The sequence below is a fragment of the Gavialis gangeticus genome, unplaced genomic scaffold, assembly GCF_001723915.1.
Source record: "Gavialis gangeticus isolate Ggan-Ray unplaced genomic scaffold, GavGan_comp1, whole genome shotgun sequence".
Lineage (NCBI taxonomy): Eukaryota > Metazoa > Chordata > Crocodylia > Gavialidae > Gavialis > Gavialis gangeticus.
In genome coordinates, this window is record NW_017729022.1 from 179,565,197 (window position 1) to 179,582,897 (window position 17,701).

Here is a 17,701-nt window from a genome sequence, read left to right on the forward strand (position 1 = left end):
AAAAATGGGTGGGGGGGGGGGTGGGGAGAGTTTAGGTTGGTTATACCTAGGCTGACCATAAAGAAAGCTGGGACAACCAATTTTTGAAGTGAATAAAAGTTAGATATAAGCTGAAAGGGAGTAACATCCCCATAAAATGTATTCTTATCATAAGTTTGGTCCGACACTCAGTCCAAACAGAAAAACCATGTTTTGGTTGTGGTCTTGGTTTCATCCCTAAAAAGGGGTGATTATAAGAGTAAATGGGGGCAAGGTATTAACTCTGTGGTATCAAGGACCCGTTGGTCTATTGTGACTGTAGGTCCAGGCATACTAGAAACAGGCTAAAGGGAAAGTGTGTGCATGTGGGTTGTGGGGGAGGGGGATGGTACCCCAAAGAGTAGAGTTTATCTGTCAACCATTCCAACCAACACTTGGCCTATTACTTGGGAATGGTGAGTTGAAGGGAATGTTGCTGGAAGTGGGTTTTTTCTCTTGTGAAATCTTTGTTGCTTTCTCACAAGGTTTGGGGCGGCAGTACATAAAAGGTGAGCAGAAGATGTAATGGTGTGCTTTGTAGGTGGGGATAGGATTGGTGTCTGTGCTTTCTCTTTGAGGCAAGTGTATCAAACACCTTAGAAGCGGAGTGTGGCCTTGTCCTTTAAAGTGTGCAGTTCCTTGTCTGTGTTGGAGCTGAAACGTTTTGCCTCCTTAAAGGGAAGGTTCTCCACTGTACTATGCAATCATCCTAAGGAAATCAAAACCATGGAGCCAGGATGCCCATCTCAAAACAACCCGTTACCATTGAGAGATGAAGTGTTAGCTACATTTAGAGTGGCTTGTCAGGGACATTTTGGCTGCAGGCGGCCCCTCTGATTGCAGTAAGGTCTTCCCAAGAATCCAGAGGCATTATATCCATAAAGGACTTCGAGCATTTATAACTTTAAAGCAGGGGCAGGCAATTATTTTGGGCGGAGTGAGCCACATAGAATGGCCTGGCGGGCCACATCTGGCCCGCGGGCCGCATTTTGCCCACCTGTGCTTTAAAGTCTGAGCCAACAGTGTCAAAGAGCCTATGTATACTGTAGGAGTACTGCTAGGGCAGAACGTTCTCTGAGCTTGAGCTCACGTGCAGCCAAATATAATGTGTGTATGGACAAACACTCAAAGGAGAAAATATTTTGATCATGTAATCTGCTTTTTCTACCTGTGAGGAATCTACAAAATAGGGAAGTGAGTAGAGAAAAAAGTTGCATCTCAAATCTTCAGTGTAGAGCGATGTACTTTGATTTCTACGATGCTGATTTCTGGGAAGCCTTGTACATCTTATGTAAAAAGGAGATGGGTGGAGGAGAAATAGAGAACATGGCTAGCTCTGGTATTCATGTTGAGGAACAGCAGTTATACAAATATAACTTGTAGGAAAGAATTGCCAGCTTGTAAAGGGTACACTTGAAATAACTCTTCCAGAGGAAGCATTTTAGACGTTAAAAGTCTAATGAATGATTAAAGGAAAGTAGTAAGTACATTTTAAACTTCAGCTAGACTTCTTAGCAATTACAGATGTAATCCTAGGATCTGTCTTTTAAAAGAGGTGGAGAGGAACAGGAATTGGAGGAAACAGTGTGTGTTTTGGGTTGGGTTTTTTTGTTTGTTTTTTAATATGACCATTCTTTTTAAAAGGGCATTGACCTAAAAGTGGCTGTACCTTTAAAATGGTAATCCATTAGATTGGAAGAGTCCTTTCCACCCCTTGCTGCGAGAGAGCTTGTTTTAAGGACTCCTTCTGCTTGGTATTCAGTTGCCTCTGAACTAAAACTAGCTCAGAGAGGCTACACATTTAAATAACAAACCCCATTTCCAGGACAGTGCTAACATCATAGATATTAGAATTTTTAGTGGTTGATGACAGCCAGCAGTGGAAGTAACATTGAAACAATGGGCAAATTCTGTTTGCTAAATGTAATTGCTAAGAAGAAAAGAGAAAACTGCTAGGGGAGAAATTTCAGCGAAGTTTCAAGAATGATATTTCAAAACGAGACTTTATATTAAAGAGAAAAAAAATCTGAAGTGTGCCCTTTGTAGATCTCTAAATAGGTCATGTGCCAGAGGTTGAGTTCGTGATTGCAGACAACTTGCATTCCTTCCATCTCACCCCAGATTTCTCTCTCCCTTTTATTTTTGCTTTTTTCCAAGTCACCAGCTGAGGAGAAAAATAATTCAGCAGGGTCATGAAATTCTAATCACTGTCAAATGGGGTAGGGTGTGGGAAAGAGAGGTAGAAAGCAGATTAATCAAACTGTGAAGGGAAGCAGACCTTACAGACATAGAGCTGAATGGCTTGGGGGAAAGGGAGGGAGGGAGGAAACTGGCTTCTCATAATAGGGACTAGTAGTTAGAAAAATACTCAAGCCTCTTATTTATGGTATAGTTATTTTAACTGATATAGCTAATGCAAGTAGGTGTTATATAATAACCACCACATTCACACTTTAAGAAGCAATTCTGCAGTATCCTTGATAATTTAAAGTAAAATGTATTCTATATTCCAAGTACTCTCAGTACATCTTGTCTTTTCATAAATCTGTTGTTTTTTTTAAAGAAAATTTGCAATATTGGTAACTTAGTAGTAGCAATTTGCTTGTTACAGTGTTGTTCATTTATTTCCTTTTTTATCTCAAAAATCTTACTAGTTTTCAAAAGAAAAGTATACCCAGGAGCTGTCATTTTAAACAGGTTATATTTTCCTTCCAATAAAAACAGCATGTGGTTTTCCACAGTACCTTTTAGTCCTTATGGTTTTTGTTCTGGGTGGGGCTAACAACCTTGAAACAGTGATAGAAAGGCTTGGCATCCTGCCATACAGCTGGATAATCTGAAGAGAGATTTTCTTCTAGAGCTTGTTTAAGACATATCATTATGGTTATAACAGCTAAATATTCCAATTAACTAATGACTTGTCCTTATGAATATATTTCACAGACTGGATAGCATATAGGCCATAAACCCAACAATTAGGTCATTCTTAAAGTTTTTAGAAGCCAATAAAATAGGAGGAATTAAAGCCACTTCTGGTTCCTTAGCGGTTTACTTTACTATGAAAGACATGCATTTACCTAATCTTAATGGTAATCAATATGCCATTAACTGAAACTAATCAAATATTTTACATGTTTGATTTATATTTCTCTAAAAGCAAATGCAGCACAGTAATAGTAAAAGGCTTTTGTATACAAGATCCTGTTTTTCTTCTATAAATTAATTTCTTGTTGCTCAGAACTTGTTTGTTTAACTATGGAAGATTTAACTGGTTGCAGCTAGTCAATGTGTGATACATTTATACAAAATTATATTAAGAAGAAAATAATCACTTTCCAGGCTGAGGTGAGGTTCTTTTATGGATGTCACTGTAGCATGTTAGCATTCCCCATTTGCTTATTGACAGTGTCATGGGATATAAAAGCATTGCTTATTTTAGTCTTGGAGGTAGAAACTTTCAGCAAACTGCAATCTAGATTTTATTTTATGACCAGAATTGGGAACCTGAACCTTGGTCATCTAAGTCCCACCCTAGTGACTTAGCCACAAAGCCAAAGAATAATTGATCATCCCAGATCCCATAGAATAGTCTGTGTTTGGAAATAGTGAGCATACCGTGTCTTATACCTGGGAGGAGATCCTGTTTACTCTAAGGAGTGTACAGTGTAAACCTGACCTCCTACCAGTGCCTTCAACAGGAGTGCAACTCACTGTATTAGAGAATCAATTCAATAAGCTTCCCACCTTGCAAAAAGGAAGCTTTGGGGGACAGCAATAGATGTAATTTAATTAAAAAAACCCATAAACCTCTGAAGTTTAGGCTCTTATGGTTCTCTGTGTGTAGAGCTCTTTACAATTCTCTGAAATAGCATGGAAGCAAATGCAGTGGTGTGTGGGAGAATTGACTTTTGAAATTGATAGAATCTGGCCTTAAAGAACCAAAACAAAATAAAAGATCAATCTGGACTTCAGAGGTCTGCAAACAAACATATTAGCTTCTGTAACTAGGGTCTAGTCACTTGCAACAAGTTAAGCAAATGTACCTGCTCACCTTATTTGCAGGCAGAGGGAAATTCTTTGAATTAAATCTTTCTGTTGTGGCTGTCTTCCTCATCCTGCAGTTTTGTGTGGTTTTAATTTGCATCCTTATTCCTGTGCCAGATGTGTGATTTTTCTCGTAGTGGTGTTTTTTTGCTTCGTTTCATCTCCAAGTATCAGGCCTGATTAAAACTTATCAGAGCTCTGGTTGGCTTATAATTGGACTTGGATCAGGCTTGTAGAGCATTCCTGGTTGATGCCAGGAACTGTCCAAACCTACTCACTTCCAAAAATATGGCTCAAAACAAGAACTTTCAGTTCTAGTTAGCAAAGCGTCCCTCTTTTCCCAGGGTGGATGTTGAATTGAAACACCCAGTAAAACAGCTGTTAAACAGTTGGCTATAATTGAAGGCCTGGTAGTAAAGGTTATAAGAGACATAGGTTACAATATCAGCTTAGATATGATAATGAAATCTGTTTGACTTGCTTTAGGACTGGAAAGTAAATACAATGGGTACGGAGGGCTCAAACCTGGAGGTACATCCTCTTTAACCAAGAAAAAAGATGTGAAGCCTGTCAATGATGATGGGGCAGAAAGAATTATCTGAGAAAATGGAACATTTGGGCATTAGACAACAAAAAATTTAAATCTTGAAGGAATCTGATGGAAGACCTAAGCTGTTGTGAATTAGCTTTCACTTACTCTGGGGCATTTACTGCAGGGCAGGTGATATGTAGTAATCCTCTACCCTTTTTGCCTCCATGGTAACTTGTGTTCCTCATCCCCCTAAGTAGCTCTGTTTGTGGAAAGCAAATAAAGCAAAGCAGCTCCTAACAACATTGAAATATGTTGGAAGACTTTTTATAGGACCAATGGAAAAGTAATGGTGAAATTTTAGGGGAGTTCAAACCCTGCTTCTGCAAACATGCATTAAAAGGAAATGCAATCCCTGCTAAAAGGTTAAATAGTACTTCTGAAGCTGTTCTGTATGCATCTTCAGGAAAGAAACCTGAGCACCGGTAAATTGAAAACGGATCCAAGTAGGAATTGGTCTGGGGAGGTTTCATCAGAACAGTGCCACTACACAATAGACGATGTGACTGCTAACTCATACTGCTGGAAGTAGCGTCTTGGGTGTTAGAAGTCTCTTTGTCAGTCTTGATAAAACTTTCATTTTTGGGGACCTCTCAAGTCTGAGTGGGTATTTTAAATCTTCCTGCAGAAAAAGAGTTCTTACCTGGAATCTACAGGGCAAGTACAGAGCATCTGTCCAGGCCTTTATCACAATTATAGCCTCAATGCTCAGCCTTCTACATGAGCTATATTCTGGGTTCTGCCAGATGAAACTTTCCCATCTGCCTTTAGCAATCGCACAGATATCTGATATGTTTATTGCTTTTGAGGTTCCTCCTTCCCAGATCCAGGGGATGCAAGGGAAAAATAATCTCTGTTTTTTCTACCAGGTTTTCCTGTTCCCTACTAATCCTTTGGTTGAAGCATAGAACAAGCATGACTTTAGGGGGGGAGTCTTAAAAAAAACCGCCCTCGCTGTCATTTGTTATCTTTTTCCAAAATGGTGCTGAGTGAGCCAAGAGGCTGCCTTTTAGTTGATGGTTTTTATGTTGCACAAATTGCCACACTTTTTGTAGTATTTACAGGAAATCTTTACTGCATCAGATTCTTCCGCTGGGTTGCCGAAATGGAGAGACTTTTATTTGGGAGGAAGCAGGGAGTGAAAAGATTTTAAAATCTCAAACCCTATTTATATCCTGTATCTCCCTCTGTTATTTCTCCATATCCAGACAAACCTTGTTGGTTGGGTCTGTAAAATTCCACTGGGTGCAAAGAACCATGAAGGAGTGTTTGGTTTCTAGAGGATAGTAATTTGGGATTACCTACAAGATTTATTTTTAAATGCTTTTTGGAAGTTATTTAAAGGGGAAAAATAAGCTCTTCCAGGGAAAGGAAAACATGAAATAAACAGGATGTTGTTTTTAACAAACATTTGGTGAGCTGTGTAACTAAGCAAAGCAAACAGACTGGTTGATTTACTGGACATTAAAATACGGGTACCTTAGAGAACTGCAACTTGTACATCCACTAGCAGTCCTTTACAGTGGAGTACAAAATATGCATGGTACCACTTCAAAAATAAGAGAGCTTTACCAAACACGGAGTAGAGAATGCTGCTGGTGCTGCTTCTCTGGACATCGGGTGGGAAAGGACTGTTCTTGTCATCCCAGTCAGATGTATCCTCTGGCATCTCTAAACCAATGATGGTGGATGCTAGGGAGAGGTAATGAACAGGGTATGCTGCATTTATTCCAGCCTGGGTATGGTTTATAAGCTGTGCTTGGTGTACGGGCTCATCTACTTGCATCACTCTAGATCAGTGGGAAGTTGCCCTTTTTGGCAGGAGTGCCACAAGATAATCCCTGCACCCTCTGCAAGTCCAATCCCTTTCCCCTGCCTGAGGTGCTTCTCTGTTTTCTTCTCTCTGCCCTATCTGACTTGGTGCTTCCTGTTCCCTCTCCGATCTCTCACATACAGAAGATGCCTATTCCACTTGTGGCATACATACCAGTGGTTAGCCACCTCTACTCTAGATCTAATCTGTTCAATGTTCTCCCTCTAAAACACCCACTTCTGCCACTGTCCAGACCTAGCAGACTGAGTATGGCACTACTTATGTTCTTGAGCTCTTGGAAACACTGTCAAACTGTTCAGATGCTGAGAGCTTCTTTAAAAAAAAAAAAAAAAAAGATAAAAAGTGCCTTATGCCTGAATAATGATATTTCTTTTAAAAGATCCTCTAGGAATGCCACATGGGTTTAGCTGCCATGTTAAGGAGCATGGATTTTGGAGGCTGCATAGATGATCAGTTACAGTTTGGGCCTGTGATCTGATTTGTCCTCTTCGTTCTTTTTAACATTCATGTGGAAGAGGCTTGTTTCACTTTTCTTTCCTGCTGTGTTCTGAATCCCCACCCACTGTCCCCCCCCTCCACCCTTGCAAAAAGTGCACAAGTTGCATCATAAGTGTAAAGGTCACTGCATTGGGTGGTGCTGCCTTTGAACTGATTAGAAGCCTCTATGGTATTACAGCTGGTGTCTTAATAGCTTTTAATGTGTATATGTTGGCTTGGGACTAGTTCTAGGTGGTTTCTGTGCCAATCAGTTTAAATTCTGTAGAGTTGGAGCTGTGATGTGTGGCAGGCAGGGCTTGGAGAGGCCAGGAACTAATCAAATGAGGAAGATGGCAGCTTGAACCCATTGTAATCCAGCACTATTTCATTGGTCTCCACCAAACAAGGAGGGCCATCAAGCCACCTAATGACTTGTTCCAAAGTTCCTGTTTGCCACACCCTTTACTGTGAAGTAAATGGAAGCATACAATGACAGTCTACTTGTCTACCTGGTTTGTCCTTAAATTGTAAGCTCCCTAAAGCAAGGGTTGTCCCTTTTTGGGATGCATTTACTAAGGTACTGGCACCCCCCAACCAGTAATAACAATAATGTATCAACTCTACCTTCAAGGACTACCATTTATTTGCCTTCATAGGAAATTCAGACAGAAGTAAATATTGAACTTACACACTAAATGATGTTCTTCTGTTGCTTTCAGTAACGTAGTGAGACAAGTATGGCAGTGTTAGGAGTCCTCACATTTCCTTGACTGCATTCATTCCAGTCTGCATGTGATACATAAGCTGTGCTTAGTATATGGGTTCATCTAATCAAGCATCCAAACTGATTCTTAGATCACTCTGTTTCCAGTCTTCTTGATATTGAGGTCAATATGGGACACTGTGCAAGATCTTATGTACCAAATCATGGTGCCACAGAGCACTTAGGTTCTCCTAAGGAGTCCTGTTGTGTGGCTTGTTCCTCATCTCAAAGGACCATGTTCCTGTGAGATACTGTAAGGTTTGTTTGTTGTTCCTTGAGAGGAGCATGTTATATGTCTGGCAGAAGACTTTCCAAATAGAAATTTAAAATGTTGAATTTGATTGTAAAAAGCCGTAATGATTTTAGATTCTGGCAACCTGAGAGGTCACCTCTAACTCCCCCTCTCCCCCCACCCCACCCCCCAAAAAAAACAAAAAACCTTGCATTTTTGCTCACTGTAATTTCTTAAATCGGAATCCCTTCCGCAGTTCAAACCAAAAGGAATTGCTGACAGAACTTCTGCCCCTTCTTTGTCCAACAGAGGCTACGTTTGTAGACTTCTGCAAGGCTTGCTTTCCTTTCAAGGTCCCTTCCTGATGGGGTGAAGTTGGAAGCACTTCCAATTATTTGGTTTGTGTTTTGAGGTTCTGAAATGAGTGGGCTATTTTTGCTGTTTGTAGAGTGGCTGTGGCCATAAATTCCATCTCTTATGGGTGATACGCCCGTTCTCTTGACAAAACTCTTCAAATACCTGAGAGCTAGATGGCTGCTTTAAATGCTTCCCTAAATAAAACTACTGAGGTGGTATGATCTCACAAAGTTTTCTCTTTTGTTACTGTTACAGTGACAGCTATATTGTACGAGTCAAAGCTGTGGTTATGACCCGAGATGACTCCAGTGGGGGCTGGTTACCGCAAGAAGGAGGCGGTCTCAGTAGAGTTGGCGTCTGCAAGGTCATGTACCCGGAGGGCAATGGAAGAAGTAGATTTCTAATCCATGGTGAAAGGCAAAGAGACAAACTGGTAATGGAACCTAATTCAATTTATGTTTGTTTAATTAAGAGAATTACCCCCAAAATCAAACACTTCTGTGTTTCATATTGGTGTTTTTCTTTTCTTTTTTTTCTTTTTGTCCAATTCAGCATTGCTTAAAGTAACCCCATCCTCAAATGAATACTAAACTGTAATTGGTTGTTTTGTTATCCCCTATAAATAGCAGTTAAATGTTCTGTGTCCATTTGGAAAGGCCCCTTTTAATTCCTTAAAAAAAAAAAAAAAAAATGAAACTGACACATTTATTTTTTTGAAGATCTAACAAGAGTGTGTGAGAAGTGAACTGAAGTGTAAAGAATCCATGAAGCCGGTGGCATTGTACCGAGTAATGCAATGCAAGCCTTTAAAAACTGCAATGAATTATTTATGCTGCATGCTATTCAAGGTTTGCACTAGTAGAATAAGAATGCGAGGACAAGTTGTCTTTTAAGAAATGACACTCAGTTCCTTCCAATGGTCTTTTTAGATCAGCAGCTTTGTTCCAATCCTGCAGAAAAAACAAATGCTTTACATTCAAATGGGAGCTAAAGAAGTGAGAGAATATTGTCGTTTCCAGTTGCATCTACATATTTTCTTATTCCTCCTAATATCTGACAGTGTGGTTAGCTAGCTTAAAAAAAACTTTGCAAACTGGTATGGTGTAGATTGATGCAGCTAGTGTTTGAGTACAAGCTTAATTAATAAAATTAAGTGATTATATAATTTGGCCTTAAAGTTCCCTCACTGATGATAAGACTGGCACTTTTTAAATCTTGTAGTTTCACTTATAGCTGCTTTTGACAAAAAATTCTATTGGAAGATATGCTTAGTGTAACTCAGAGTGACAGATTCGTAAGTGGCTTGTTCTATGTTTAGAAAAGAGGAAATTCTGGTCTGTACTAAAATCTTGCCCTTCATGTACAAATGTAACCTTCCCTTTGTGCTTAAACTTTTTAGGTGGTATTGGAATGCTTTGTAAAAAAGGACTTGATCTACACTAAAGCAAATCCTATATTTCATCACTGGAAGGTTGACAACAGGAAGTTTGGGCTCACTTTTCAAAGCCCTGCTGATGCACGAGCATTTGATAGAGGAGTGAGGAAAGCAATTGAAGACCTCACTGAAGGTACTGGAGCACATATCAGCATTCTGTTTCTTTCTTTCAAGAGGAGGGGTTACACAGCCGGACCTCAAACTTGACTTGAATGCATTTCTCACATTTCTTGCTGCAGTGTCAACCAGTTAGCCTTTAAAATAAGTTTAGTTCTTGTTCAATAGAGAATTAGGTTAGTAGTCCCTTGGGGAAGGAACAATGCAAATGCTTTTTCAGTGCCCCACCTTATCTAGCTTGGTCCACCAAGACCTAAACTATTACAGTGCATTTCTTACGCCTAGGGACCTACAAAATTCACGATTTCGTGGATTCCATGAAATCCATCTTTGCCTATGAAATCCAGGCAATGCCCAGAAAAAAGGGGGTGGGAAACCCAAGGAAAAGAAAATGCTGGCTTCTCAGAGGGAGCCAGCAGTCCTCAGCACCGCATCAACCCGGCAGGGCAGGGAAGAGAGTCTACCTACTTGAAGGGCTGTGGGCAAGATGGCTGCTGCCCCCTTCCCTTACCGATGATTGGCTGTGAGGGATGCCTGAACTATGGCCCTGTCTCTCCCCACCAGGCGGTGAGGGGTAGAGCTGCATGACAGACAGCCCTTGCAGACAATCGGTGGCAAGGGTCGGGACCACTGGAGCCCCTCTGCCATGGGGCTTTGCTGTGCTCCACCCACAAAATGGCTGCCTGGGCCAGCGCTCTGCCTGCAAAATCAGGGGGCAGCCTCCATGCCTTGGGTATCTACTTATAGGTCTAACTAATTAGCAACCCCCCAAAAAAAGCCCTAAAAACTGTTTCATAACTTGTCATTTGGGTCACTTTTCTTCCCTGCAACAAAAAAGCTGTTTGTTTGTATGTTGCAAAAATTGTTTGCTTTATGAGTTTTCTTATAGACTTGAATAAATAACATTTTCTTTTTATGATAATTGGTTTTTTGCTTCTACTTAGATGGAGAACTATAGTGCTTAAGGACTTTATTTTTGGTGTTTTTTTTTTAATTCAATCATGATTGTAAGTTAATTTCCCACACTTTGAAGTGGTTATGAAACTCTTCCTTTTTTGCATTGCTTTAATCAAACTTGAATCAAAAAAAAGTGTGTGTGTGTGTGTGTGTGTGTGTGTGTGTGTGTGTGTGTGTGTGTGTGTGTGTGTGTGTGTGTGTGTGTGTGTGTGTGTGTGTATATATATATATCTGTCATTTTGTAATTCCATCCCTTTATTTTGTTTCAATGAAAAATAATCCTTCAGGGTGGTGTTTTGGTCTTTAGTTATTTGTTTTGTTTACTTTGGTTTTATGACCACAGCATTGTATATACAGGTTTTCCTGCTCATAGAGTTGTCATGGGGGTTTTTTATTTCCCTTCCGCTCATCTTTGAAGTGTGCGTGCACACACGCACACTTTTTTCTCACATACAACATGCATCTTTTGCCCCCAAATCAGCCCCCTCAGTACAGTGTGTGTGTTTGATCAGGAACAGTAAAGTGTAGTACTGTCATAGTCTTGCTTACTGCCCTTTCAAGGGTCTGGGGCCTAGCCTTGTGTGTCTTAGAGTAAGTCCTCCTGGAGACCATGTCCAGGCAGTATGGTATCCCAGGAGACCGTTTGGGTGAAGCAGCTGACACCCTGAACCTCTTGGTGCCATGCTTCTTCAACACGGTGCTCCCAGGAGGACTTAGTCACACAGTTGGCTGTGACTCTGGAAACCATCTGGTTTTTTTCCTACATTTTGCCTTCCAAAAATATGGTGCTTATTTTATTTGAGGACATGTATGTGAAAAACTATGGTGTTGAGTGTTGTTTTGTTTTTGTGGATATTTGCTCTGAAAGCTTGGTATGTTATGTTTTTGGTTCTTAATTGGTGAATGCTTTCAGCTGCCCTCACTATTAATATATGGCACTCAACTTCCTGACCATGTGTTTTTTAGGCCCTTTACAGCTCCTTGCTAAGTTTATCTTTGTTGCCAAACCAGAGGGGAGTGTACAAGCATTCATTTTTGCAAGAGACTTTCTCTCACCAGGGATATTTTCCAGGCTGACACCTGGAAGATCTTTCCCCTGGAAGGGAATATGTTTTCCCCAGGGAGAAATTTGAATGGACGCTTTCATGATCATAGTTTCTACTAGGAAAGCAAGGATTCTCTCAGTAGAAACATAATTCCTGCACGTGGCTAGTGACAGTCAGAGCTAATACTACTCCCATATTTTTGAATTGTTCCTTTTTCATGTTTGCCTAACTTAAACCATAAGCTCTTTAGGTGTTACATGTGGTATCTTATGTAATTAGTGCAACACATTCATGCTGGTGCCCAATATGTTTATAATGCACATACCCTCTATTTAAGGGAGATTGTGGTTAAATAGTATCACTCACATGCACTATTCCCTAATTTGAGATGTACTGAAACAAGTCAAATTCAGGAGTCACATGTAAATTACTTAGTGTTGCTATGTTTTAGGAAATGTTCAAAATCAGTGCTGTCTGTATTTATGACGTTAACAGAACAGACTGATTCTGTTGAGTGCATTTTTATTTAACTTCCAGATTAAAACTAATAACTAGTGTTCTCTCTCTCTGTCTCTCCCTGTCTCTTTCTGTACATGTATATGTGCATGCAAACGTGTGTGTAGACGATAGTGAAGTTTGAATTTGTTTCGCTGTCATTCAGTGCTATCTGTTAAATCTGGTCATATTATCACAATCAAGAAGATGTATGTGAAGCTTCATTATATTAAATAACTCATTTTTAGAAATAAAACTTAACACTTAGCTTATTTCCTGAAATACTACGTAGGACTTTTGTCATTTTGCTATCACAGTAATATCTTCAGCTCTATAAGCATGGAGGGGTAGAGTTTCTACCTAGCATACTCAAGGTATAATACCCTTATGTTTTGGAGGAAATGCAGTTTTCACCTCCTAACTTTAATTAATAATCAACTTATGGTGTATTAACACACCAAAGTTAAAATCACTGTTTTAAAATCTGTTTTCAGAATTAAGGTAATTCATTGCTTACCACAGTACATTATCAAGTCTTAAATAGGTAACTAAAGAATCAGAATTCAAACAGTAACAGTACAAGTTTGTTTTGAGAGAGTCTTGCTAGAAGTTATTCTGTGATTATCAGGGTTCAGTAGTAGCTGTATGAGTATGTATATTTAAAAGCTTGAATATTGTTGTGTCAGTTTGAAATTAATAAAATGTTAAATAAACTTAAAGCTTCCTGGATGCAGTTTACTAATTATTGGATAGATTCCTAATGGTTACTGCAGGGTTAATGAGAAGAGCTACACCTCAATTTTTTTCTGCTTTTGTTCTTACATATATTCCCTCTTCAATGTTTTGCTTAGATGGGGGGAGGGAAATGGAAGGAAAGGGACAAATATGAGACAAATAGCGTATAAGGCAAAAAACCCTTCAGTGTAGTTAGTTGCTCTGTGAACCACAAAGAAAGCTCTTTATCTAATCTGAGCTTTATTTTGTAAGTGAAAGCATTAAGTTTTTCTGAATTTGGGACCAGATCAGTTGGTGTGATTCACTGAAGCTCCACTTAATGACTTTAAGTAAAGGTCTAGCCCTGAATGTTTATTTAGTGGCCTGCTTTATCACAATTTGGACTCATCTATACGTGGCCGTGCAGCTCTTTTGTTACTGTGCCGTCACTTAGTAATTCCTTTTGGAAGTACTAAAAGATGGTGCAGTAACAGCGCATACTGCGCCTTGTAGCGGCCAAAAATAACTGTGTGGCCAATGTCACCACAGCAACGCGCTATAATGAGGGAGCACGTTGCTACAACAGCATAGTGGCGGCATCACGGTTTTTGCCAACGGACGCTACGGTGCCATAGTGTCTTGTAGAGACTTACCCTTTGAAAAGTAAAATGGTATATAATCAGGAGTGCTACTTAAAGCTCTACCATCCTGAAATAGGATTGGTTACTGCAGCATCATTTTAAGAAACCTTCTGAATATCACCTAACACCTAGCAAAAGAGAGAATTTTTGTTCTTTCTTTACTAATTTGGAAACACCTGGTAACTTCATGTTGTATCAGTCTAGTTCACCTGAAAAATAGGTATTCAGAATATGCATAATGTGTATTAAAAAGTCAGAGTCCAGATAGCCAGTAGTTTAATATAAAAAAAAAATCTTATTTGAAAATTGTTTTTTTTTTCTTAGGATCAACTACTTCCTCTTCAACAATCCACAATGAAGCTGAGGTTGGTGATGATGATGTCTTTACAGTAAGTAGAGTTCATTTGAAGTTCTTATGTTTTAGCACTGTGGCGCACCTAGACAAGAAGGATCCTTTTAACATTATGAAATGGCTTCCAGCCTGCAACTTTAGTCAACAAATGACTTTTTTTTTTTTTTAACATCTGTGAGTGATACATCTCTGTTAACTTCTTGCTCCCTCTACCCCAAAGAAAATTTGGCTTTCTAAATGCTGCCCGTTACCAGCAGTATAGTCTTGGAACATTTGTAGAGCAAATGTTTAGTCTTTCAGAGACAGGCAAGCAAATAATGCCCCCTCTTCCCTCAACTGCCAACAGAAATTAAGTTTTCAAATGACTTGGCTGAAGAGGTGTTCATGCCAATATTGTTTTATCTTTCTGCAAGCTTTAGAGGAGCTGAGTTGTTACTAGTGCACACTTTCCATAGGAAAGAAGTGAAATTAATTATATGACTATCTGCAGAAGCCAAATTTTAGTGTAAACAGGAGCATCAGGAGTACATACAAGTTTATTTGGATCAAGAAATGAACAGGAATATATGATCTACCTGACTAACAATTAAATAATAAACTGCCCAAGATTCCCTATTTTGTATTGTTTACATCTAGTTTGTGGCAGCATCTAAAATGTGTTTGGAGTTTTTCCCAAAAACACAGGAAGAAATTGTCGCATGCCCTTTCTTACAGCGAAAAAATGTGAATGCATGAGATGAAACTGCAATCTGATCATGGATATTCTGTGAGCAGAGAAGCAAAATTAATCAAAGAAAGTATTCATTGTGAATTATTTGCTCGGCTCCAATCTCTCTCATACTCTCCCCTCCCCCCCCCACACGTTCATTGCATCTTGTGTAAATGCACTCTTTGTCATAAGACACTAGCGGGTTGGGTAATGGGGAAGTTAAAAGGAGAATATATTCAAAATCTAAAGGTAAAAGTAGCAAATGTCCTTTGACACAGATGTACTTTGCCACTGCATTTCATAGGCATGAAAATATTTAATTGATTCCTCGTTTCAAAAACAAAAAACATGTATTACTTTTCTCAGCACATCTGGGATAACTGAGGGTTTGAGCAGGAAACATTCAGTCAAATCCTGTGAATGTAAGGGGGTGGGGGAAAGACCCTCAGTGGAAAGGTGGTATGAGATGAATTTTGTTGCATTCCCATTAGATGATCAGCGTGGTGTGGGTCTGGACAGGTTTCCTGTTGAGTTTTGACCAGATCCTCTTGACAGTTGGCATGTTGTTCGCATCTGTTCTTTTGTCACAGTTCTGAGAGACAAACAACAGCAGGCAGGGTTAAAAGGTGACTTCCTGTGCTCCAGAGCAAAACTATCATTAGCAGCTGCTTCCCAGCTACCTGCCAGAAGTGATTTATAGAATCCGAGATGGGAGAGAGGCAGCCTCCTTGGAGCCAGAATGGCTTGCTGTTTAGTAGTGCTTAACCAAAAGTTACAGGAGCTGTGCAAGCAATGTTCTGGTAGGATTTGAAATGTATACCCGTTTCCAGGTTTGGGTGCTGCTTTAAAGCATTTTGTTGTAAAGCAGATTTAATCAAAACCTGTGGTGTGTGTGTTTGTGGTATATACATCCTCCTTGTTGGCTGTAGTAGAGGCACTGTAGTATTTACATTAATTTTAAACAACTTTTAAGAAATATAAGCTCAGTGAGAAATACAGAAAACATTTAAACGTGTTTTTCTTATAAAGCAGGGTTTGGGGGTTTTTTTTAGGGGACTAAACGCACCCAATCAAATAACTGAGGCCTAAAAATGCCCATGTGTCGGTTTTTTTTGTTTTTTTTTTGTTTTGTTTTGTTTTCTAGGCTTATTTCTTTTCTTCTCTCCATAAAAATTGGGTTTGAGGCCATGTTTAGGTTCTAATTGAATATAAAGTTAGGGAGCTTTGATTTCTACAAGTGAACAAAGTGTTGGCTGTAGTAAATGTTGTTTGAATTAGGAAAGCTGGGTAAACCATGCACCAGCTGCATTAATAGGACTTAGGCTCCTGTGAGTCAAGTTAAAAGCCAGACCTGAAAAATATATTTTTCCACTTGACACCAGTGAGGTGACAAATATTAGGAGGCATCTATACAAATACCTTCTACACAGCGATAGGATACTGGTATGGGCCAGGAGATGAGACACCTTGGTGTTAGGCTGCTTAATGAAGTTAGTATGCAAATAGTTCAGACTTAGCTGTAATTAGCACCCAGTTAGGATGAACAGTGAAAGTTCACACCACAGGGTCTTCCGTTTTCTTCTGCCTGGCAGAACTCTCAACAAGGCAGTGTGTTGATTTATGTACTAAAAGCAAGGTTGCCAAGTCTGTGTTGCTAAAGACCTGGTCCGACTTTTCCCCAGCTGCAGGTGGCCGCACGTTTAGTTGTCCTTTGCATGCATGAGCCACTCTGTTAACCATAATTTGTATGTAGTATAAGATGTGGTATTTGCAAAGCAGGGAAACACCCCTATCAGATGATAACTTGTCTTCTCCCCTCCACTGCTCAAGCCTTTACTTCAGCATTCATTATGTTGCTCCCTCAGTAAATTAGCAGATGAGGTGGACACAAGATGTTCAGGGTGTCCTCTTTGGTCAACCAGCTTTGTGAAAAGACTCAAGCTCAGTCTCTCAGTATTTTTAAACTGCTTTGGGCTGCTGATTTATGGCTTAACTGGGAGCCCTGCCATGCTAAAGTAAAGTTTTTGTTTTTTTGATGGGTTTTTTTGGTGGGGTAAAGTTGCTTTTTGGTTACTTTGTGTTGTTTTTGGTTTTTGTTTTTCCTTACCGTCTTTGCCCTTTAATCAAATTGGAAAAGGTTGAGCAAAAATAATCTTTGTTTGCAGTTGTGCTTTTTTTTTTTTGCATGTCACAGTGACTTGTGTGTGTATATAGTGCTTTTTTATTGTTCTTGGCCACCAGCAGGACACCATCCGTATTCTTGTGTTATGGTCCTGTCTCTTATGCGCGCACACACCCAATCACTGCAATGGTGTTCAGAACAGCAGTGTTGCTGCCCTTGGGGTTTGTGTTCTGCTGTGCTAGAAGATGACAGATTTTTTTTCTTTGTATTATTTGTTTTACAATACATAAATGCATACAGAATTCTTAGGTGTACTTAAATGACCTAGGAGCCAGGCACTTGAGCATTTCTGGAAATCCAAACCATAAGTGTCCTCCACTTTCACTCCACCCACTTACAGCCTTAAACCAAATTATTTTTGCATATTCTGAGGATGTTTCTATTAGTAAAAAACCCAATGTAGTGTAAAAACGGATTGTGCCAGTGCAGCTTGCATTGGTTTGCAGTGTCTGCACTGCTACAGTGCGGCATTTCAAATTGGTATAATTAAACTACTGGAAACTCATCAGGTTTTAGTACTTGTCTATACTGATCCTGCTAATGGTTACCACCTGGTATAGAACTTTGATGTTCTCCATAGTCCTGTTTACTTCAGTAGGCCAGTATTAGTTGGTAAGTACTTGGCCTGGTAGTAAATGTTGGGAAATAAGCTCTGTAGTTGTTAATTTGATAAGTCTTCCTTTCCTTCTCCTTCCCTGAATGGCATACCTAACAGGACAAAAAAAAAAAAAAAAAAAAA

The 17,701-nt window shown here is 39.6% G+C and overlaps 1 protein-coding gene across 3 annotated transcripts in view; it reads left to right on the top strand.

Annotated features, from left to right (window-relative positions):
* SPRED2 (sprouty related EVH1 domain containing 2) overlaps positions 1-17,701 on the top strand; it is a 132,631-nt gene that overhangs the window by 64,953 nt on the left and 49,977 nt on the right. For all 3 annotated transcript variants that reach the window (XM_019516576.1, XM_019516575.1, XM_019516574.1), the window contains exons 2-4: positions 8,570-8,747; positions 9,714-9,882; positions 14,044-14,108. In XM_019516576.1, the coding sequence (XP_019372121.1) occupies positions 8,570-8,747; positions 9,714-9,882; positions 14,044-14,108 (412 nt within the window). The remainder of the gene's footprint in view (positions 1-8,569; positions 8,748-9,713; positions 9,883-14,043; positions 14,109-17,701) is intronic.